General features: G+C 40.7%; 1 protein-coding gene across 8 annotated transcripts in view; it reads right to left on the reverse strand.

The window, feature by feature from the left end:
- LOC111861471 (potassium voltage-gated channel unc-103) overlaps window positions 1–25,461 on the reverse strand; it is a 164,757-nt gene that overhangs the window by 794 nt on the left and 138,502 nt on the right. For 6 of the 8 annotated variants that reach the window (XM_033750334.1, XM_033750335.1, XM_023846084.2 and 3 more), the window contains 6 exons: window positions 22,929–23,045; window positions 20,533–20,860; window positions 19,147–19,276; window positions 14,032–14,135; window positions 948–1,182; window positions 614–835 (listed from right to left, as the gene is read on the reverse strand). In XM_033750334.1, the coding sequence (XP_033606225.1) occupies window positions 614–835; window positions 948–1,182; window positions 14,032–14,135; window positions 19,147–19,276; window positions 20,533–20,860; window positions 22,929–23,045 (1,136 nt within the window). The remainder of the gene's footprint in view (window positions 1–613; window positions 836–947; window positions 1,183–14,031; window positions 14,136–19,146; window positions 19,277–20,532; window positions 20,861–22,928; window positions 23,046–25,461) is intronic. The other 2 variants (XM_033750337.1, XM_033750336.1) reach the window with 1 other exon arrangement.

Below are 25,461 nucleotides of genomic sequence, written 5' to 3' on the forward strand. Positions count from 1 at the left end.
ACAGATTACAACAGTTTTCAAATGAAATGTTTTTTTTTTTTTAGTTCTCCCCAGTTATTCAAATGGTTCAGACAAAGTGGAGAAACCAAATACCATCACACTCACCCCAGAGAAGCAAACCACATGTCAATATGACCACGGGTTCACTGTGCAGGTGAGAAACAATAATCTGCTGTGTAATTAGTATTGTAGCATGTAGAGCTGTTACTATGCAATGACTGTGAGACAAGCAAACACACCACACCTGTTTCTAGGAAATGGCTCAGTAAACGCATTCCTGCAGCTATGCAACAGTTGGACCTCAACACAGACAGCTGTGTTTTCTACAGGCAAGACAAGGTTTGGAGCTTAGAGCTGATAGGGGGTTCTGTACAGGGGTCTGTGGGAGAGGACTTGAGCTGGAGGCAGAGGAATAACTACTGTTAGAGCTGTTACCAGAAAACGTCTAGTAACACACTAATAACACCAGACTGTGTGCTACAGTAAACTGTGAAGTGTGTGCAGTTAGAATCTGTAGGTGGTCAATACATCTATTCACCAACCCGAACCCCATCTATAGTCACACACGTATTCTGTACAGTATATAATGCTGATGAGCTGCACAGGGACACACCTGCCCCTGGTCCAGCTCATCCAGAGATTCCAGACGAGCAATTGGCGCCTCTAGCCGGGCTCCTGGTGCTTCTCGGAACTCCCAGGAGGTAGCATCATCACTTCCTGTGCCCCTCGGGGTGTGGTGCATGGACCAAGCATCGTCGCTCTCTGTGTCACCACCCCGTGTGGAGGGCTGCAAGGGTGAGGACTGCCGCCAGCTTAGGGAAGGTGAGTGATGCACCTGCAGCAGAAAATGCGTCTGGATACTGACTCAGTGTTTTTAAATGACATTTTGCTCAACATCTAAACGCAATATAAGCATTTGGAAGCATTTGCACAGAACATGAGCAGACCTGAGTGAGGTCAGCAGGTTGGGACTGGCTTCGTTGTGGGATTCGCACAGGCTGTTGCTGGTAGAGCCTTCTGGTGGGAAGCTCTGGTATCGCAGTCTGTGGGACGGATGGCAATTGAGCCTGCAGATGTGGTGGTCTCTGGTGCGAGTCACTGCTACCACTCCTGTGAGAATGGGACACATCTGTAGAGGGGCAGGGCTGCTGCGATGAGGTCTGATCTTCCAGCGTGGGGGGTCTGAAGCACAGAGGTCAGTGATCAACTTCATGCTTCAGCCACCTGGCACATGGACAATGCTTCCTCTCTGGATCTATGGAGGTGCAGAGGGAAACCCTGAACCATCCTAAAATCTGGTCACACCACTCATAGCTACTGGCTTTACTGATGGAACTATCAATTTATTGTGAGAATACAAAACTTTTACTTTGAATGATTTCATGTCATTTCGTTTGCTATCGTTCCTTACTCATATAATGTACGTGGTTTGTTGTATTCCTTTACTACTGTACTAAATAATTAACTGACTGACCACATGGACCAGAGCCCTTCTTAAGAAGCCAGCAGCTGTTCACCCACTAAAGAATTTCCCAACAGTTTATGGACCTTCAAGGTTCATTACTGTGTTCACATGAGTCTGTACTGGTCCCTATCATGTGCCAGATTAAACCAGTCCACACTACCTCATCCTGTTTCTTTAATATCCATTTTAACATTATCCTCCAATCTATGTCTAGGCCTCTTAGTTGTCTATTTCCTTCTGGCTTTCCCACCAAAATCCTACATGCATTTGTCATCTCCTGTCTGCATGCTACATGCCCTACTTATTTTGTTTTCTTTGACTTGATCCTTTTAATTATCTTTGGCAAAGAATACAAGCTATGAAGCTCCTCATTTTGCGATTTTCTCCAACCTCCTGTCGCTTCATCCCTGGACCTTCCCAGTGCCAGAATCTAAAGTAAAGTTGAAAAGCAGTGGTGATAAAGCATTTCCTTATTTAGTTTATTTTGAGTAGGAAACATACCAAACAAATGTTCACCCACACAGACTACACTATTAGTGTGGAACACTCCACAATCACCCTTACCTATCATCTGGGGCTGGTACAATAGGCCAGAAGTGGCCGCAGTGCAAGGGCCTTAGTCCCACCCCACTAGCAATAAAAAAACCTGAAACAATCACTCATCATAGCTATATCAAAATGCAGAAAGTCAGTAATGACTGGCATATGTCATCAGTATTACAGACAGATCATATTTACATTACAATGGTGCAGGATCTGTTTTTCTGTTTACCCTTCTATGCAAAGCTCTTGTGGAACTTCTTGATGCATATTCTTTGGATAATTCTGTAAAGGTGACCAAATCAAGGCTTATATGGACAAGAAATATTGCAACCTTCACGAATACATAAAAAGACTGAAAAATAAAAAAGGGATAAATATAATTACAAACAGATTTCTCAGAGGAGTTGCAGTTCAAAATTTAACATAGTGGAAGGAGAAACAGGTCTTGCCATGTACAAGAAAAGGGGAAGAAAAACAGGGGTAGTGAGAAGGGCATCAGAATTAAAATTTGAAAGCAATGGGATGCCCCTGAACAAGATGGTTCAGCCAGGTACTGAAAAACATCAAAACATAAGGAAAGAGCTGGCAAGAAATAAAAAAGGAAGGATTGTGAGAACGGAGAACAGACTGCAGACTTTTCATTCATACATGAAATACACTACAGAATCAATAGATTCATGGTGGATTCTTGTTTGGCTCATTCTTCACCCCTGAAGATGATGGTGACATGTCCTCTGAAATGTTGGTTGACTTTCAACCAACTACACAGATATCTCAGAAGACAGAATTCTTCATTACCACCACTATGAGAACCACAAATCCTGCATACCAAATTTTGGTTTGAAAATCACAAAGGAAGAGACAATTCTGCAGATGGTAGGCCAACATTTTGGACTAGAGATTCTAATGGCACTGAATATAAAGGGAACAGCCTTCTATGCTGTAATGTTTGTATTTGAAACTACACAGTGTTACAGCCCAGACGACCACACTCTTCATAAAAACTGTTAAGAAAATGATTGAGAGGATAAGAATTGGGCTGACTCAGGTTATGCTTACACTGGCTAAATTTCACGAACCCCAAATCATGACACGATGCCCCATCCCTCCCCATGAAAAAGCCACCTGCACTGTGCAGAGTTTTTCTTGAGAATCTGACAGCTGCTCAGTTAATCAACGAATTCCATGCATTAATCAAACTGAAACGTTCATTATTGTGTTCACAACCACCACCTACATTGGTCCTGATCTATATCCTGACAGCCTATTCCTTCAGTCTCCCATGCTAAAAAACGAAATGGAACATATTTTTGTGTAGTGCTTGAAAACTGAAACCAAAAAGTGCATGCAAAACACATTTCTAAGCAAGGTCAAGTGGGGAAAACAGCAAAGAAATAAACAAATTACATGAATGTTTTATGGGACTTAAGTAACCTATTCTTACCTCCAATATCAACCGAGAAGGAGGCATTATCCACAGATATTTTAATGCCAACTTATCTCCAATGTAATGTCCTACCTGCCTCCACAACGAACATGTAATCGATAATAAAGTCTTATAAACCGGGGTTTATAAGCGTTATAAACAGAGTGTAATAACACTATACGCCCTTAGTACGTTACAAGATCTAAGCGATCTAAGTTACCAACTGCACAGCTGAACAAACCACAAATTAACAACAACAAAATGGTGCTCGTAAATACAAAAACTATTCATGAACTTCCACTTAATGCATATGTCCAAATAACATACTGCCATTTAAAAGCATTAGTACAATAAATTCTGTATGTTCACGTGACGGATTAATTAAAATAGCAAAGTTAATACTTAATTCCTCCTTGCGAATCTACGGCGAAGACAGCAAAAACTAAAAAAGAAAAACATAACCTACGACGCTTTCACCACCGCTGACGACCATCACGAGATCAAAGTGCTGGGCGCATTCGTATAATCAAGGCATCCCCCACCACAAAGTAATTGAAAGACGAAACTATACAATAAATTAAAAAATATATATATATTCTATCCTGAATACGACACAATGACCAATAAAAACGCTGACCCCTCCCAAAAAAAACCCTAGTTCTCACTTAACCTTGCAGAGAACATACGCTTATTAATTACAAAATTTAGTGATTATTTTTATTCACATTTTCTACGGATTTCCTTATTGGCAGCTGAAGTCGTGTCTTAAAGTTGTTAATTACACAGTTCAATGATTATTTTTATTCGTAATTTACAAGGATTTCCTTTTTGGCAGCTGACGTCGTGACTTAAAGATGTCGTTATGACAGCGACTAAAATGTGATACAGCCAGTACTATAAATCACTAATTACACGATATGTTTTTTTGGGGTTTATTCATGATTTCTACAGACATCCTCTTTGATAGTAGTAGTCTTGGCTTAAAGTTATATATCTGATAGTGACCAAATGACATAAAGAAGACTGATAGGACCTGGTAACACACGTTGCCAGCGATGACGTAACAGCAGAGCAGTTGTGATAGGGGACCATTGTAACAGCATAGGAGCCGCTGCCTGTGCCACGTAACAGGCCACGTAACACAGCGCCATCGCCAAGTGGCACCCCGCGCGGTAACGTATCAGCGCTGCCTGTGCCACGTAACAGGCCACGTAACACAGCGCCATCGCCACGTGGCACCCCGCGCGATAACGTATCAGCACTTCACACTGTGACGTAACAGGGGAGACCGCTGTGACTACGTGGCAGCAGAGAGCAGTATAAAAGGCCGGCTGGAGGGGTGTGAGCCAGTATGTGCTTGGTATCCAGAGTGAGAGTGCGAATTGTGAAGCCAGAGAGAAGACAGTGACGAACACGAAATAACTGGTGTCAGAAGACCTTGCGAGGAAGAAACAGGAAGGAGATCTATTTACTTTCAAGCTTACAGATATAAGCAAACAAAAAATGGAGACAAATAAGAGTATATTAATTACCGTATTCAGCATAGCAATGTTAGCAATTCCTGCGGGAATTTTCAAAGGAGGATATTTTCCCTCATTACAATCATCCGACCTAATTCCAACGCCCGAATTAAGTTCAGCATTTGAACAAATTCGAGCACTCGAACCATTTCTACCGCCCGAATTAACTCCAGGACTAGAAGAAATTCCAGCACCCGAGGCAACTCCACCGCCAGAACCAGCTCCAGCGCCCGAACCAACTCCAGCACCCGAATCAACTCCACCGCCAGAACCAGCTCCAGCATCCGAAACAACTCCAGCGCCAGAATTAACTCCAGGACTAGAAGAAATTCCAGCACCCGAATCAACTGCACTGTCCGAACCAGCTCCAGCACTCGAATCAACTCCACCGCCAGAACCAGCTCCAGCATCCGAAACAATCCCAGTTGGGACCATCGCCTCAGCAGAAGAAATGGAATCCGCGCAGTTCTGGGAATTTCAAGGATGGGGCACACCAGCAGAACTCCAGAATTTGTGGACGCTTCTTGCCCCGCTGATTTTCGAGCTCATCCCAGTCTTCATTATTAATGTGTTGTATTATCTCCCACGTTATATATATCGACGGTGGTGGCGTAGGGAAGGCAAAACAGAACAGGAGATCATGAGCATTTTGTTTCATGAGAATACTGGGCTCGTCTCACAGATGAAAGTTGTGGTAGACTTGGTGCACAAGGAAGACCAGCGATCTGCTCGATTGAATGGGGAGGTGCAGGCAATCAAACAGAGAAGGGAGCTGCAAGACCAATTCCATGCCGAAACGCAGAAGGAGATTGATTCAATGAAGAAGATGCTAGAGGATCAGAACCAACTGCTGGTTCAGTTGCAGCAGAGAATGCGATGAATATCTTCGATGTCCGTGCCTTCCAGCAGACAAGCATCAGTTGAGTGCTATTGATAAAAAGAAGTGTGTCCGTTTTGATCGGGTTTTCTTCTTAGTACTAGACGTAAAGTACGTGACGCAAGAACAATGTGCGTACATATTATCATTAGGGCAAGTGAGTGAAGGCAGTGGCGCCACGGCCAAACTAGTTGCGTGCTATAAGAACTAACAGAGTACAGTTATTGTTGAGGAAATACATTTGTGTTTATAATATTAAAGAATTTTGTTGTTTTTACTTATGTTCTATGTTGTAAAAATATCATTATTTGTATATTGTATATACATATATTTACTGGCAATTTTATTTCATTTCTTAATGGGTTAGACGAAATAATAAATTCACTTTATAAAGTAGAATCAAAGTTTATTATATGTGGGGACATAAATATAGATTATTTAACAGACGATAAAAAAACGGCTAGATGCAGTATTGCAGACTTATAATCTGTCATCTATAGTACATTTCCCTACTAGAATCCAAAATCAATCTAGAACAATAATAGATAACATATTTATTGATATTCATAAAATTATAAATTATGCAATTAGACCCTTGTACAGTGGGGTATCAGACCACGATGCCCAACTGCTTGATGTTATCAACATAAAGCCTCAAGTATTGAAACAATACATCCATATCACTAGAGATATAAATAAATATACTATGGATGAATTTAAAATCAGACTAAGTTACGAATCCTGGGATGATATATTTAATAGTAATGATGATAAGAATGTTGATCTGCTATTTAATATGTTTTTAAACAGTGATTTAAGAATATTTTATGCAAGTTTACCCCTCAAAAAATAATAGAGAGGGTCAATAAAAATGATTGGATTACACCTGGCATAAGGATCTCTTGTAGACATAAAAACTATCTTTATTTGCTTAAGAGGGATAGTAATGATATAAATATAAGAAAGTATTATGAATAATATTGTAAAATACTATCACAGGTAATTAAAGAGGCTAAAAGGTCAATGTATAATAAGAGGGTTATAGATTATGCTAATAAGATCAAAACGACCTGGGATATTATAAAGGAAGAAACTAACAGAACAAGGGGATATACCCACAACAAATATTATAACTCCCCTGAAGCATTTAATAAATATTTCTTAACAGTGATGGAAGAAATTATACTAGATCTTAAAAATAACAAAAATAATAAAGATGAAGGCCCAGAATATTATATGTAAAAGTTGAGGCAGAATTTCTTCCCTAATATAAAATTTAAGAGTACATCTACAAAAGAAATAGAACAAATTATTAGATCTTTAAGATCAAAGAACTCATATGGTCATGATGGAATTTCCACAAAGATATTGAAGATTAGCGCACCCTTAATTAGTTCCCCTTTAAATTATATTGGTAATAAAATCATAACATCGGGAAATTTCCCTACTACATTAAAATACTGTATAGTAAGACCAGTATATAAGAAGGGAGATAAAGAAATTATGGCAAACTATAGGCCAATTTCTCTGCTGGCTTCATTCTCCAAAGTGTTTGAAAGAATTATATATGATAGATTGCTACAACACATAGAAACTAATAATATTTTGGCAACTGAGCAGTTTGGCGTTAGACCAGTACCATCAACAGAGAAAGCCACCTTTAGTCTGATTGATGAAATATTAAAATCACTAAATACTAGGATGTTGACTGGAGGTATTTTTTGTGACTTATGTAAGGCCTTTGACTGTGTTGATTATGACAACTTATTAAAGAAGCTGAAGTTTTATGGAATAAGAGATGTAACACTTAAATTGATCACATCCTATTTAGAGGGTAGATACCAGAGAGTGAATTTAGATAGTAATAATAAAAATAGCTCAAATTGGGGATTGATAAGGCGTGGGATCCCTCAAGGCTCGATACTAGGACCATTAATTTTTTGCTCTATATCAATGCTCTAAGTATAAATAAATAATGAAGCAAGGATGGTCTTATTTGCCGATGATACTAGTATAATCATTAATAGTATTAATCAGACAGAATTTGAAGATACTGTAAACAAAATATTTCAAAGTATAAATGAATGGTTTACTTCTGTGGGATTTGTCAATACTCCAATAGACAAACCGCTTTGGAAAGTTTGTAGGCCCTGAAAAGGGCCGTTTGGCTGGGATGTTTGGCCAGTGAAGTAGGGCTGCATGCGCCGGTAGAAATAGATGCTGGCTGCGGTGTGTTGACTAATGTTGTGGCAGCCGAGTTAGTTGACTGGCCGCAGTGCGGCAGTTGTCAGAAGTTGACTGGCTGCAGTGCGGCAGTTGACGGAAGTTGCGTGGTTGCTGGAAGAAGTCTGCTTGCGGAGCGTGGTCACTGGAGTGGCGGCAGCTGCGCCAGTTGCCCAGTGAGTCAGGCATGACCGCCAGCGAGTTGAGGCAGCCAAGATGCCCAGTGAATCGGGCATGACCGCCGGAGAGCCGAGGCAGCCGTCCCTGGCGCAGTGAAGTGCCGATGACTCCAAAGACCGTTCGCGCTGTATGAAGTGTGATTGCTGAGAGGCTGGTGTGGTCACTGACACTGACGACGCTGACTGACTGCTGACTGACTTGCGAGTCAGTCAGAGTCAGAGTCAGAGTCATGTTGCAACTGACAGTCAGTCAGTCTGTCTGTCTTGGTGTCGAGCCACAACTGGGGCTCATGACCAGATATTTCTTTTGAATGAAAGTTACTGTCTTGTCTATGTGGAGTACCCTCTCAGACGAGAAGTCAGGTCTGTCATTTGTCAGTCAGTCTGTATTAATAAGTCCACTGTCTGTATTTACATATATTTACATATACACACTTATTCCTTACTTCAATGTACAATATATACAAGGCCTCTGTCAGTCCAGGCTAGGTACAGCAGATTATGCCCTTTTCTTTTTTCCTAGTATTATTAGCGACCACGGCAGTCTAGTCACTTGATCGGTCATATGCCTGACCACCGCCAAGTTAAAGCCTCTTATACTTTCTGTGGCAGGCTTCGCCTTGTCCGATGTTGCGAACATTGTCATTATCATGATTTTGTATGACTTCTGCTTGTTACCTGCATAATTTTGTTATAGTCATATACGTACGGGATTTTGAATGCCATGTGCAAATCGCGGACTGGTGTGCGCCTTGGAAAATTGCCAATGGTGCAGAGAACCTTGTTTTGCAGGCGCTGCAATTTAACTAGATGGGTGTCTGCCGCAAACTCCCAGGCGGGACTAGCGTAAGTCATTATGGATCTAATAAGATCTTTATGGAGGGGCAGTTTAATGTTAGCGCTCAATCGCTCACTTTTGAATTGGGAATATACTCTAATGAATGTTCTGAAGGCCTTGGCTTTGATCATTTCTATGTGTAATCTCCATGTCACTCTCTTATCGAAGATTACACCTACATATTTTGCACTATTTACAAATTGAATATTTCTTCCATTTAGAGTAAGACAAGACTCAGGCGGTCGATGACCACGAGAGAAGTAGACCCCCTGAAACCAGGGATCCAGCGTGTAAAATGGCAGTCAATTGGGTCATCAAATCAATCAGGCGAATAACCTGAAAAAAAAGGCACTTGAACGGTGGGAAACAAAAATAGGTAACGCTGAAGTCACACCTCAGACTATATGGCCCATTGCGAAATCTCTCCTTAAGAGAGACGGACCAAGGGCACCAACTGCTATTCATGGTTCTTCTGGCCTTAAATTTTATCCTTCTGAAAAAGCCAACGAAATTGCCGACTGTTTGGAAATTCAGTTCACGCCACATGACCTGTGCGACGAAAACCATGAACAGCGGGTGGAGGCTAGAGTTCATGCTCTGCTGGAAACCGTAGATGACAACCCCCCTCAAAGGATCAGACCATGTGACGTTCAGAAATTAATAAAGCTTTGAAATTAAAAAAGGCCTGTGGAATTGATAGCATCCCAAATGAATGCCTCAGGCACCTTCCAAGGCGACCATTGGTTCAACTAACTCATTTATTCAATCACTGTTTTCGGATCTCTCATTTTCCAAATACTTGGAAGGAAGCAAAAATAATAACTTTACCTAAACCGCGTAAAGACCCGAAATTTCCTCAGAATTTATGTCCGATCAGCCTCCTGTCCACGCTAACCAACCAGATTGCTTCAAACGTTCATATTTATACTGGGATCGCTGCTAGCACGCATCTACGTCATTACGCGCGCTAGCCAATCAATTCTTCCTCCTCACTTTCGAGTTTGGCTCCGCCCCACCGAGCAGTGTGTAAAAAGGGGCGGTTCCAACGCCGAGTCATTCAGTTCGATTCAGTCTGACAGCAGTCTACGATCAAGCCACACAGCAAGCAACTTCAGCCAGCAGGCTTCAACGCCAGCGCTCGGTTTTCGGAGACATCGGCAGGCTGCGCCAGGCACGACTGCCTCGGCTCTCCGGCGCTCTCACACCCGACTCACTGGGGCACCGCGCCTGGACTCGCCGGTGGTCGTGTTACGGTCCGACTCACTGGGCTTCTGGCGTAGCCACTGCCTCATGGCTCCTACGACCGCGCTCAACGACTAGCCTTTTCACCAGCCATTCACCGTAACTAGCCTTTCTCCTTACCGGCGCGCGCCGCCCTACCTCACCGGTCAAGCATCTCAGCCACCACGGTCCTTTTCAGGGCCAACAAACTGTTCTGAAGAAGTGGGTTGTCATAGGAGTAATGACAAGACTACACACATTGACAAGAGCCCCACAATCTTATTAGATCCATAATGACTTATGCTAGTCCCGCCTGGGAGTTTGGGGCAGACACCCATCTAGTTAAATTGCAGCGCCTGCAAAACAAGGTTCTCTGCACCACTGGCAATTTTCCAAGGCGCATGGCATTGAAAATCCCGTATGTATATAACTTTATAACAAAATTATGCATGCAACAAGCAGAAGTCATACAAAATCATGATAATGAGAATGTTCGCAACATCGGACAAGGCGAAGCCCGCCACAGAAAGTATAAGAGGCTTTAACTTGGCGGTGGTCAGGCATACGACCGATCAAGTGACTAGACTGCCGTGGTAGCTAATAATACTAGGAAAAAAGAAAAGGGCATAATCTGCTGTACCTAGCCTGGACTGACAGAGGCCTTGTATATATTGTACATTGAAGTAAGGAATAAGTGTGTATATGTAAATACAGACAGTGGACTTATTAATACAGACTGACTGACAAATGACAGACCCGACCTCTCGTCAGAGAGGGCGCTCCACACAGACAAGACAGTAACTTTCATTCAAAAGAAATATCTGGTCATGAGCCCCAGCTGGGGCTCGACACCAAGACAGACAGACTGACTGACCGTCAGTTGTAACATGACTCTGACTCTGACTTTGACTTGCAACGTGATTGGTTAGCGCGCGTGATGGTGAAAAGTGAGCTGGATAGTGAGCGCTGTAGAAATAGCGTGATAGTATGTGTGATGTTCCCACACTTCCAATCTTTTATCTTTAAGTGTGGAAAAGACCCAATTCATGCAGTTTGGAACGAAGGCTAATACACTACTTGAATTAAATATAATGAATGGAAATAAGAAAATAACTAATAAGTATAATACTAAATTCCTCGGATTAGTACTCGATAATATGGAAGGTTCATATAGACTTAACTGTATCTAAGCTAAGCTCAGCCTGCTATGCAATAAGAATAACAAAGCCTCTCCTGTCCCAGGAAGTAGTAAGAATGGTATACTATGCTTACTTTCATTCGATCATGACCTATGGGATAATATTTTGGGGAAATACTTGTCATAGTGACTTAATTTTTAGATTACAAAAGAAAGCCATAAGAATAATTAAAGGGATTACAAGTAGAGAGTCATGTAGGAAACATTTCAGAGAACCGAAAATATTAACACTAAAATCCCAATATATTTATTCACTCTCTTTATTTGTGATCAATAATAGACATTATTTTGAAACAAACTCTGCCATTCACAATGTTAATACTAGGGCAAAACATGATTTACATCAACCACTATCTCAACTGACAGTTTTTCAGAAGGGGGGCCTACTGTGTGGGAATAAAGGTGTTTAATGGCTTATCAGCCACTATAAAGGAGATATCTCAAAATGCTGAACAATTTAAACTGGTATTGAAAAATTTTTTATTTCTTCACTCATTTTATACCATGGACAAATATTTTAACTATAAGGATTAAATGTAACATTATATTATATTTTTATGATATAAGATTAAAATCTTAATTGCAATATAACTGAATTTGGAACCAATTTTAATGAAATGTGAATAAAATAAATGTTTTATTTTGTATCTATTGGTACTATGAGTTGTTTGTATACTATGGGACCTTGTCCTCAAAGATATTTTAGATAACTCAAATTGTACTGATGAAATTTAAGTTAAACAGGTGGCATTATCATGTGTTTTGCGTGTTTATAATTACTGTTATGATGGTGAATTGTTATGTATATGATGTTTTGTGTTATAACGTGGTTCTCTGGATGTTTTTAAACTTACATTTGTATATTTGTACTTTCTGTATTTTATTATGACACTATCCTTATGGACATTTAAACTATATGGACGTGTTCTATATCTGAGGCAATATCGCCAAATGTAGATCTTGTGAACAAATAAAAATAAATGAATGAATGAATGAATGAATGCAGTTCCTTCCAAATATTAGTCATTGGACTTCGGATACCACTGAATTCAATACTTATAAAATTAACTCTACTAACGCCATTAAATTTTTAGGTATTATAATAGAATCTTCATTAATATGGAAAGAACATATTGACTATATAAATTCAAAGTTAAATTCGTTACGATAAATGATATGAACTCCATCCCAAGTGCAAACAATATATTATATGTCCTTGATAATATACTGTTTGCACTTGGGACGGAGTTCATATCATTTATCGTATGGAGTGCAACAGGATGCTTAAATATAATATTAAATTCGTTAGGCTACATGGTTCGTTCCCTCAGACCTGCATTAGAATTGAAAATCCTGAAACAGATCTACTTCTCCTATGCTCATTCAGTGTTAAATTGTGGTATCATGTTTTGGGGCAATTCGCCACACAGTAGATCTATTTTTATAGCCAAGAAACGAATTGTAAGAATTATCATGAAAGCCAAAGCAAGGGATTCCTGTAGGAAAATGTTTAGTAAACTTGGAATTTTAACTCTTTATTCCAAATGTATCTTTTCAACTCTTATGTTTCTTGTAAAGCATATGGATTTTTTCATAATAAAATAAATAATAATAAAATATATACCTGCCAAAAATTGGACTTCCATGTTCCTTGAGTAAGTCTAACTGAAGTTCAAAAAGGAGTATACTATTCCGGTATTACCTTATTTATCTCTCTACCTCTCAATATCAAGCAAGTTGCACATGATATTAATAAAATTAAACATAAATTGAGAAAGTTTCTTCTAGAAAACGCTTTCTATTCAGTTGAAGAGTATCTTGATAGGAATAATAAATTTGACCTTGGGGTATCCCAGTAATTATAGCTTCGTATTTTAGTTATATGCATTAGTTTCTTATATATATTTTATGTTAAGACAATCTTATGTAAATATCAATGTAATCTGCTGACAATTTCTATATCAATGGCCATGTACCTGAATGAATTAATGAATGTTAATAAATACAATACAATATAATCACCAGACAGTTATCAGTTTCACAGTCCCCCCCCCAAAGGTCAGACATCAGGAACATTTGAATGATGTTTAAATAGGCTTAACAACATAACAAAGCCAACACGAAATAATGATACCTGGCAGAATGATAATCAGCAGCTGCCATTCATTTACTGTGGTTCTGATCATGTATTCTTTGTGCATTTAATCCCAATCTCTTAATCAATATACCTTTGTGTGTGACATAAAATTCATGCTCTGTTGGTATTTCTGAGGAATGTAAAGAAACAAACATGTCATAAGGTCTTCCTTACTCTTAATTTAAACTTCTGCAGACTAAAGAAGGCCCTAGCAACCAGGCTGTAGTGATACCAACATCATATCTGGGCACCGCAGAAATACCACTACCAAAGTTTAAGTTAATTTAACTACATATCTGGTTGGATGTGTTGGCAGTGTAAACGCATGAAAACAATCAACCAAGTCACTGACCTGTTTTTATGATCATGGACTTTCTTAAGGCCTCTCACATCATTTGACCCACCTGAAATTTGACGGACTGTCCTGAGAGATGCTATAGCTCCTTTGTACATGGGAACTGTGCTCCCTGGATGACCTCCTAGACCTCTGACCATAGTCTGAGGAAGACTGCAAGCAGGAAGTGGGGAGGGGGGCATAATTAGCCATGCAGTCATGAGAACAGCCAGCCTACTGGCTAGATTCAAACTGACAATCTCAAAAAAACACCAAGAGCTACACTCTAATTTTTAAAGACAGATGTGCTGTTTTGTAATACTTTCTTGCTGGACATTCTAGCAACACCACCACATAACAACATATGCCAAAAATAACAGAAACCTAAATTAACAACAAAAACACTGAATAAAAGGGAAATTCACAACACAATCTCAGCTTCAATAGTATGACAGCAAAACATGAATGCACCTCAACTCTATACATTCTGCTCTGTCACACTACTTTGGTTCTGTATTGCTGTGATGTCTCGGTATTTCCAGACAACACAACGATACACAACCATAACAAGCTAAAGAAAGGGGGCATCATTATCAGGACCCCTGAGGACTGCGAATAACACCCCAATATTCCATTTTAACAGAAGAGGCACAAAGACACAAACCATATCAATTCAATTCAATTGGATATTGGATACTAATAAGATTTAATTCAAATTATTGTAAATAACTTTTATATAAAAACTTCTAAGTATGTATTATGAATTTTGTAATAGTAGTTCCTGAACATGTTGATCTTATGCTTTCTGAAATGGTCAGCTGATCGAAACATGTAAAGCAATAAATATCTACATATTGAATCACACGGGATGGTGTTAACAATTATTATTCTATAATTTAGCATACAAAACACCTTCACCCACACAATATAATAGCCAACCAAATGTTGACAAAAATGGATGTGAGTCATTACTCAAGGAGCAGGCCACAGGCAGAATGGCTCCAGAAATAATACATTGATGAGTCAATTGCTTAGTAAAACAGCAACATGTGCAATGGAAGATATCCCATAATTTTGTAATTTTATACATATGTTATATGTTATATATACAATATATACATATTTCCTCCTCGGTGTCTCCACCTTATCGTGGTGAGGGGGTTTGAGTATGCCAAGAACCCTGAGAGCTATACCAGCGGTAGCGTAGCTACTGGCAGGGCCTCCCTTGCTGGACAGGTCAAAGGGTAGGCATCAGACGAAGAGAGACACCAAAAACTGATGCCAGAAGCAGCGTCATCAGTAGCGACTTGAAGCACAGAGCAAATGATGCTCGAGATGGTTCAAGTTCGTATAGTAGCAGGCGTGACCAGAGTGGTTTGAACGGCTGCTGTACTGCGATGTGGAAAGCAAATGGAAAAACTACCATATTATCACTTTTCCTGGATAGTCTCTTTCCAAAAACAGAGATACCATGTATGTGACATGTTTCCTCTGGAGGCAAAACAATCCGGAGGTAAACTACTCCCCCAATCGGATCTCCGGGGGGGAGTGTTTCTAGAGGAAATGTCATGTAGGTGTTACAACAGGAAAAAGTGCGAAGATCAGAAGAAACATCATGGATACAAGATTGGAACATGGACTGTAAGGATCTTGAATCAAGCAGGGAAATTGGAGAATTTGAAAACGGAAATGGAGAAGAATGAGGTGTCTGTTCTAGGTGTCAGCGAAGTGCGATGGAAAGGACAAGGCGAAATAAGAAGTGGTGATTATACGGTGTATTATTCCGGAGGTGAACGGGCTGAAAGACGTGGCAATAGTGGTGCATAAAAGTGTAGTGAGGAGTGTTGTTAAGAAGATTGCTTGTAATGACAGAATTATTGCTCTGAAGTTAAAGGCGGAACCGGTAGATATACTGATTATACAAGTGTACATGCCAACATCAGAGTATGAAGATGATGAAGTGGAAAAAGTGTATGACACAATTGAAGAAATTCTTCAGGAAGATGGAAGAGGAGACACAAACAGCATCATATTGGGAGACTGGAACAGCATTGTTGGAGATGAACCATATCAGAATATTGTTGGATCACATGGACTAGGAAGACGGAATCACAGAGGTCAAATGCTTATTGACTTTTGTGAACGAAATGGATTGATTGTTACCAACACTTGGTTCAAGAAGCCAAAGAGAAGAATTTACACATGGAAGGCACCTGGGGATTGGAAGAGGCATCAGCTGGACTACATCCTTGTGAAACATCGATTCAGAAACAGTGTGAAGGATGTGAAGACGCTTCCTGGGGCAGACATTGACTCTGACCACAACTTGCTGGTTGCCAAGTTCCGAACCAGGTTGAAGAAAATTATAGGATTTCGAAAGCGCAGACCCAGATGGGATTTGGAGAAGTTATATGCTCAAAGACAAAGCGTGCAAGAGACTCTAGAAGAGAAACTCGGTGCAATTGAAGGTGAAAGCGGAAATGCTGAAGCGCAGTGGAACGATATAAAAGAATGCATGTTAGATACTATCAGTGATTTGGTAGGTAAAGTTGAGAAGATAGCAAGAAAACCATGGGTTACACAGGAGATGATGAGTAAAATGGAGGAGCGAAGGAAATGGAAGATTGTCAACAATTAAGAAGGCAGGAGAAAATACAGGAGACTGAGGAATGAATTGAAAAGAGCCACGGACAGGGCCAAAAAGGAATATCTTGAGAAGATATGTAATGAGATTATGGAATTTCAAAGAACAGGCCGTTATGATTTGATGTACATGAAGACAAAAGAACTAGGATGGAAAGAGAATCATGGGATTCAAAATGTTGGCATCGAAGACTCCCAGGGGAATAGAATAGTAGATCAGAGGCAAGTGCTGAAAATTTGGGAAAATTATATTTCAGAACTATATGATCGACCTAATCGGCCAGAAACCTTAGAAGTTGAACCGGAAGAAGAAGTAGATACAGACGAGAAAGGACCATATATTTTACAAAGTGAGGTGGAAAAAGCTATCAAGGAAATGAGGAAGGGAAAGGCTACAGGAGATGATGATGTACCTGGAGATGTGCTCAAGTTACTGGGAGAAGGTGGTTTGAAAACACTGACAAAACTAATGAACACCATATATGAAAGTGGAGAGTGGCCCAAGGACTTTACAGAAGTTACAATGATTGCCTTAAAGAAAAAGACAAAAGCTACAAAATGCAGCGACCATCGCACAATAAGTCTTATTGCACATACAGCAAAGATAATAGCAAAGATACTTAAAAGAAGAATTGAAAGGAAAATAGAGGATGTACTTGGAGAAGATCAGTTTGGATTTAGAAGAGGAAAAGGAACCAGGGATGCAATTGGGATGATGAGAATTATAGCGGAACGAACTTTGGAGATAGATGAAGAACTGTGTGTTTGCTTCATAGACTGGCAGAAGGCATTTGACCGGGTAAACTGGACCAAATTAATGCAGATCCTGAAAGAAACAGGTATCGATTGGCATGAAAGAAGATTGATTAGCAAATTGTACATGGATCAGAAAGTTAGAGTACGACTGGACAGGGGGGAGACAGGAAGTGTGCAGATTGGAAGAGGAGTTCGACAAGGATGCTGTTTATCACCAATTCTGTTCAACTTGTACAGCGAATGCCTTACCAAGGAAGCTCTGGATGGGCTCGGTGACTTCAAAGTAGGAGGGCAAATTATTCAAACTGTGAAATATGCAGATGACCTTGTGTTAATGGCTAAGGAAGAAACTGTGCTACAGGGCATGATTGATAGACTAATTGAAATTGGAAGGTGCTATGGCATGGAAATGAATGTGGAAAAAACAAAAGTAATGAAAATTTCGAGACAACCAACCCCAGTCACAATAAAGATAGACCAAAAACAACTGGAGAATGTGAAATGTTTTAAATATTTGGGTAGCTTGTTAACAGATGATGGAAGGTGTACTAGTGAAATTAAATCCAGGATTGCCATGGCAAAAGCTGCATTTAGCAAGAAGAAGAATCTTTTTACCAGCAAATTGGACTTAAATTTGAGGAAGAAACTAGTGAAATGCTACCTTTGGAGCATCGCTTTGTATGGGGCTGAAATATGGACACTTAGGGCAGTAGATCAGAAACATCTGGAAAGTTTCGAAATGTGGTATTGGAGAAGGACGGAGAAGATCAGTTGGACCGATTATGTGAGAAATGAAGAAGTATTAATTAGAGTCAGCGAGCAGAGGAATATCCTACACGAAATAAGAAAACGGAAGGCTAATTGCATTGGTCATGTTTTACGCAGAAACTGCCTTCTAAAAGAAGTTATCGAAGGAAAGATTGAGGGGCGGACAGAAGTGACAAGAAGACGAGGAAGAAGACGTAAGAAGATGCTGGATGACCTTGGGGACAGAAGAGGATACTGTCACTTGAAGGAGAAAGCTCTAGATCGCATTAAATGGAGGAATTGTTTTGGAAGAGACTGTGGACCTGTCGTCTTGACAGAGTACTGATGATGAATCATATGTTCTAAGTTTTAAAATTGGGACCAATCATAAAACTTATCAGTATATTTGGCAACATTAACAACTTAAATACTTAACAGCAGTTCCGTTAGAATGCATATATCGCAACCTGATTACAACCTTTACGGTCCAAACATGTTACTTAAGTATTCAGACACTGTACATACTTTGTATAAACTGCATACAATGTTATGTGTGATGGCAAATACATACATTCCCTACTCTGAAAGAAACAAGGCAGGGGTGTGTGGTTCAACGTGCAACAGAAATACTCTTCATGCCATCTGCCCTGTTTTCCCAAATGAGGTTCAGCAGATGGAGTCAAGGCAGTGTAAGTATTACATTTGGGGGGAGATAATGACGTTACGCAAATTAGATTAGTTTAAACTTTTGTCTGAATTCAGTTTCATGATTTGTGAGTTGGTAGCTGTGCACAACTCCATTAAACAAATGAGAGCCGGCATTTCATACAATTAGCAACTCTTTCCAGAAAATTTGATAACTTCAATTTCTTCGTTACATTCATGAGGAATTGCAGCTGACATGAATGGGAAAAATAAATTTTCTTGGTGTAGACCCAAATACCGAATTCCATAAAAATGCACTTAGCATAACATGTCTCAGTGACTCACTTAGTGAAATGAAGGGAGTGACTAATGGTAGAGGTGTTTCTGAACGCACCTCTCTGTAGTCAGGCATCATTGAGGATCCAGATGACTCTGAGCTGTGGACTGCATGCTGCTGCTGCTGCAGGATGGTAAGGATCAGCCTCATGTCGCTGGCAACAGAATGCTCTAGAGACTGCAACTGTCTGCAACACACAGTAAGAGATGCACTTCACCTCACAAGAACTGCTGTATAATTCTGGGGATGGAACGAGATTACTCTGCCATTCTGTAAGCTTTCCTGCTACTTTCACAATAATGGCTTGACCAAGCTGACAGTCATCTGCTACTCAACCGTTTCTGAGACTTACTTATAGCCAGAGTCAGGCTCAGTACTGTGCACAGTGGCAGGCTTTGGTGTTAGCAGTGCCAGACCTTAAACACAGGCAGTATACGTATGTAAATAATGCTAAATCCCACATAGCAAATTCACAAAAAACTTCTATGAAACACCCTTCACATGTGGGATACACAGAGCCCAGGGGCTTTTGCTCTTTATTCAGATGAATGCTACCCTGCTAATGACAGTCAGCGAAACCTTGGGGATAAGCACTGAGTTGCAGATCACTTCTCCAGCTGCTGATTTCTTTAACCAGGTCTTGTCATTCTTGGCATTTGGTGGAAGCTCTGTTGTGCAGACTCTGAGCCAAACTTTTTCTCACATGTGGCAGATGGTTGGAGTTGAAGTTGACGTGTCGGCCAGTGTGTGTGGGTGTGTGGCTAGTGTCGTCTCTTCCATGATGAGCAGAACATCAAGGCAATCACACTGTCTAACTCTACTTCCATGGTGAATGGGATGGACGGCCTTAAACTACTGGGGTGCCTGAAGAAATCCTGTAAACGCAATGGACTATGAGGCCAGGCCACAAATGTGTCAATGTGCCACAGCCACACGCATGTTTATGCTGTGCCGAGTCAAGAGGCAATTTCTCAAAATAATCCATGAAGATGTTGCTGTGTAAATCTGACAGGGGTTGTCCAGTGATTGAGAGTAGCTCTTTCTAAGGGGCCCAGCAGAGTAGGTGTCTTCCACCCTCACCTGAGGATGGAAACAGAACCAGTTTCCAAAACATCATGTTTTCTATTTTCTAGAATACCAGACAATGGAAAAAGTCCAAACACTCAGTAACTCTTTGTTATACACAATTGTCAGAACCTTTCAGAATCCAATACCACAGAACACCCTTACCACATATATAAAGTACACACACTGTCTAATAAGTGAAATCTGACAAGTCAACTCAAGGAATACCAAATATTACCAAGACAGGAAAATATCAAGGTATGCTAACAGATCGTGTGAAGTCCAGAAACCTTGGTGGCCAAAGCCTGTAGCAATAAGTCACTGGATTTTGTTTCTGTATCTGCAGAGTGACAGAGTAAGTCATGTTGACCCACTCACCTGCCCAGCTGCTCTATCCTGTCGTACACATCGAAGTCCCTCCTGGAATTCCCCCATTGACGTGGGGGTGCTGGGGGTTGATCCATTGTGGGTGGTAATACTGAGGGGTGCCAGCTGTCAGAAGTCTGTGTGAGCGGGGGTTGAGAATGCATTGGGGCACTGGAATGTATGGGAGGTGAAGGGGTGGCATAGTAGGATGAGCCTGTAGCATGGCTTAGAGCAGAGTGAGGGGGTTGTGGCCGTGGGGGCGCCTGTAGGTTGTCTTCTTGCACAGGGACGGAAGATTGGTGGCGGCGCAGATGTGGCGTTGACAAGCCCACTCCCGATGCTGTCAACAGACATTAGAATGATCAGTGACTTCAGGTGTACTTATATAGATGACGAGCATTTCTCACACCGATCACGTGTGCATATTAGTTTCCAAAATGTTCAGTTCCATACATCACAGCAACTGGATAAGCGCCTATTGCAGACTCTGCATATGTTACAATTTCAGTGCAAAATCAGCGTTGGTTCGAAAGAACATTAAAGCTAGAATAATCCCGAAGAAATACGAGGGGCATACAAAATAATGGAAACACTGAAAAAATTGAGGAATATAATTTGAGTTGGCTACACTGAAAGAACTTCTGTTGGCAACTTTGAATATTCTTTTGCCATTTGTTTACATTCCACAATGCATGTGTCAATGCATAAGTAATTATGCTTAGTGACAGTTCATGTTAAAGAATCGGCAAATTGGAGACTTGTCTGATTATGAAAGAAGACAGATCATTGGTGCGCATTTACCTGGAGCATCTGTGACAAAAGCTAACACATTATTAATTAGGTGTCTCGAGAATGAGAGTTTCTAAGGTCATATCAGCTTACATGAATCATGGGAAGACAGCATCAGAGAAGAGGAACAAAGGACGAAAATCAGCATTAACAGAATCAGGTCATCGTACATTGAGAAGGACTGTTTAGAAAAATCATATAACTACTGCAGCAGAACTGAATATTCCATCTTGAAGGCCCTGTTTCCACAAAAGCTGTCTAACATGAGTCTCCGACATCCAGGGTAGGGCTGCAATTGCTAAACCTCTGATTACTGAAAGTAATGCTCAGATCCGTAAATGGTGTTGTTATAACACCGAAACCTGGATATCAGACAACTGGAAATGCGTGATATGGTCAGATGAGTCATCCTTCATACCACTATGTTTGGAGAACAACCAAGGAAGACTACAATCTGGAATGCTTGGTCACAACAGTGAAACACGGGGAGGTTCTGTGATGGTTTGGGCAGCAATATCATGGTACAGTATTCTGTTTGTCCCATTATTAACTTCATGGACAAATTACTGCAAGAGAGCATGTGGACAGATTGGGTAATCAGATGCATCCCATGATCCAGACATTTCCAAACAATGCAGTTTTCCAAAATGACAATATCCCCCTTCATACAGCTGGAAGCGTTCAGTCATCATTTGAAGAGCATGAAGGTGAACTTCAGCATCTTCCCTGGCCAGCACAGTCACCACATTTGAACATCATCGAACCACCCTGGTCAGTTTTGGAGATGAGTGGGGAACAAATTCCCACCTCCAACATTTCTGAAGAAACTTGAAGATGTTCTTCATGAAGAATGGTATAAAATTCAAAACTTGTATGAGTCCACTGTAAGGATTGCAGCTGCACTGAAGGCAAAAGGTGGTCCTACACCACGTTCATCAAGTACGAGTAGAGCATACAGTATCTGCAGTGCTTCCACTGTTCCATCCAACCAAAAGCCATGGAGTTGGATGTTAATATTCCCAGTGCTTACCTCTGAATCAAACATGAAAGTATTAATTCCACTGATAAATAAAGATGTGACATCAGCATATTCTATGATGTTAAAATAGTGTCACTAATATAAGCAGTACCAACATTGCAGCAAGTCCTGTAGGTCCATTAATGAGAAATATTGCACAATGGAAATAAATGTTGTAACTTCCAGAGTGCTACAGGATGTCCAGTATGTCAGTAAGTAGGGTGTTCGTCTTCTGGTCACCTGGATTACACACTGTGTAGCCTGCATCAGTATGTCCTTCTGAAATGTGGATGCTAGTCTACCAGACTACACACGGTCATAACCAAGAATACCAGAACAAGAATCTTCAGTGTCTTCAAAACAGCAACTTTTATTATGCACCAGTAAATAAAGCATTAATATGTACAGCTGACCAAGCCATACGTCACCAGAGGGAAACATGTTCCCTCAGTGTGATGAGGTCTGCATATATGCAGTGAGACCTAGTGATTCTATCTCAAATTGTGAGACATTTTTCAAATAAACAATATATCAACCATAGATCATGCCACAAACACAGACAGAGGATCCAACCCCACAAAAACCACACACTGATACATACGGGGGCTGTGTTGCTCCAGCAGTGGCTGGCTGTCTTGGGTGTAGCAGTGCACCGTCACCGCAGGGGACCCACCAGTGGCTCCACTTCTCAGAGCCACCACAGTATTGGAGAACCCACCTACAAATGGTGCATTGCAAGCCAAGCATTGGTCAGTACAAGCATTCTGTGGCTTACAGATCTACTGCACACAGGCACAGTGATGTGGAATGTTTTACTGTTTTTCCAGCATTTAAGTGCATTAGTTTGCAGCTACTGTCATGGGATCATACAACTGTCAGACACAAGTAAGTCTTTCTGAAATAGATTTTACAGTGTGATCCTACAGTAAAATATTGTCCTACTGGATGAGGTTCTCTAAGAGCATACAGATTTACTAGGACTCAGGTCATAGGCATACTGACAGGTATTTCAGTATTTGTGGTAAGAAATTTCATAATGTGTTATCCTACTAACAATCGGTTACGCAATTTGCATGCAAGTAACTTGCTGACCAACTAACCGATACTGGTAAACACTGTAAGCATACAAACTGAAATCTGTATCTTAAATTTGCTTACTGAAACTCGGTGTATGAAAACAGTTGCGAAAATATATGCATCCTCAGAAAACTAACTACAGGAAGCTTTCAGCCCATAAGCCCACTGACAGAAGAATATGTTGGCTGTCAACCAACTGACAGAGATATATGCATATACCTGCTGACAGAGAGTTCTGTAGCTGTCAATCTACCTGCAATGGTATCTGCAGATGGAGAAATATGAAATTATTGATTACCCATTTCACAACCTATTTTCACCAGCTGTACGCTCTTATAAAACACAATAATGAACTTGATGAATTGACAGAATCCCTGATTAATGCCTTGCTGTCTATACTGTTGGTAGCTGTCAAGTACTGAGTCCCCACAGCAAGGAAACTGACAGTCAGTTGCTGCAAATGAATCCAATAGATGTTGGAGGAAAATGTGAGCTTCAGTGCCTAGTATGAGTGCAGCAACATGTTATGGTAGTTATATTACATACAGCAACTGATAATAAATATTGTCAGAAGCTTATAAGATTGAAGTAAAGCGAATTCAAGAATTCATGAGCTGTAACATTCCTGGAATTGCATCTACTCCATACAGATCAGATATCTTGTGTCTCTCTGACATATGCTGTGGTATAGCAGGCAACATTTATTGAAGTCTGAACTTCTGCTCGTCTCCTGCAACACATGCCCTGCTTTCCATTCTCTTTGACATGACTTGAATTGAAATGACTAATTCCACATAAACATTTAATTAATTTACTTTTGAACAGTACTATCTTCTGTGATATAATGCCGTGTAGTCCATGGAAAGTCAACTGACGTTTTCGAGGAACACATCACATGCATCTTCAAAGTTGGATTTGCCAAGCAAGGTACCAACATGAAAGCAGGTGGCAAACGGAGTAATCGGCTGGCCACACCCCATGACTCGTAGTACGCGGGTTCAAATACCCGGCAGAGGTCGTCAAATTCTTAAGGGCAGAAAAATTCAGGGAACAAGTCCTCCGGGCGGGACTTTAAGCCGTGGGTCCCATGTCGTAGCTTTACGGCACGTAAAAGAACCTCATATCTCCAAAGGATGTCACTGAGCCAAATTAACGGACGTTTCCCGCCCAACAGCAGTCTCTAATACCTCTGGTATATGGGGGAAGCATTATAGATACCTCTCAGATAGTAGAGCCGGTCTCGCTGGCTGGGTGGGACTGATGGTAAGCACCAGTACCGGTAGGATATAGAGACTGGTAGAAATCATAGAGGGAAGCACAATGGACCAATACAGTTCTCAGTGCATGGGGAAACCCACCCTCTCCAATAACTAACTAATCGGCTGGCCAGAAACTTTGGATTACACAGGAAGCCGGAGGGAAATGGAAGAGTAGACCTCATGAAACTACTGGGCTGTCACATGACCAAGTGAACGAACAGGAGACCCCTGAAAAGGTGCGTATCTTGCTGGTCTAGGAAAACATAAGGGTGTGTTAGGAAAGGGAACCAATGTGTAAAGGAGAGGTGTCAAGTGAGTGAGTCTTACTCTGCTTATTTGATCCTGAAGATGGAGGCAATACGTCCCTCTGAAACATCGGTTGACTTTCAATGGGCTACCCATCATTATATCCCAGGAGACAGAACTCTTCATAACCACTGCTGTGAGCACCTCAAATCCTACGTAACTTACTCTTCTAAGTCTAGTCCCTGCAGTCATTTGTATGTTACAGTACAGCTATACTTGGGCTACTTTGAGGCATGTAGCTACATAAGAACGCACATCAGTCTGCAGGGAGTTTAGAACCCACGATTTCAGTGTTTAAGCAGTGTGAACCGAAATGCCTCTTACATGGCGCAGCCATTAGATTTAGCTTAAAACAGATGATAAATCAAATTGTGTAAATACAGTGTAACAACTGTAATTTCATTTCTCTGTTTTAAAGCATGATGTTATGAGCAGATAATGTCAAGAGCATAGTCACATCAGGTTATTTAAACTAACGTCACAGATGACATA

This window comes from Cryptotermes secundus, unplaced genomic scaffold (assembly GCF_002891405.2).
Source record: "Cryptotermes secundus unplaced genomic scaffold, Csec_1.0 scaffold693, whole genome shotgun sequence".
In the NCBI taxonomy this organism is placed as follows: Eukaryota; Metazoa; Arthropoda; class Insecta; order Blattodea; family Kalotermitidae; genus Cryptotermes; species Cryptotermes secundus.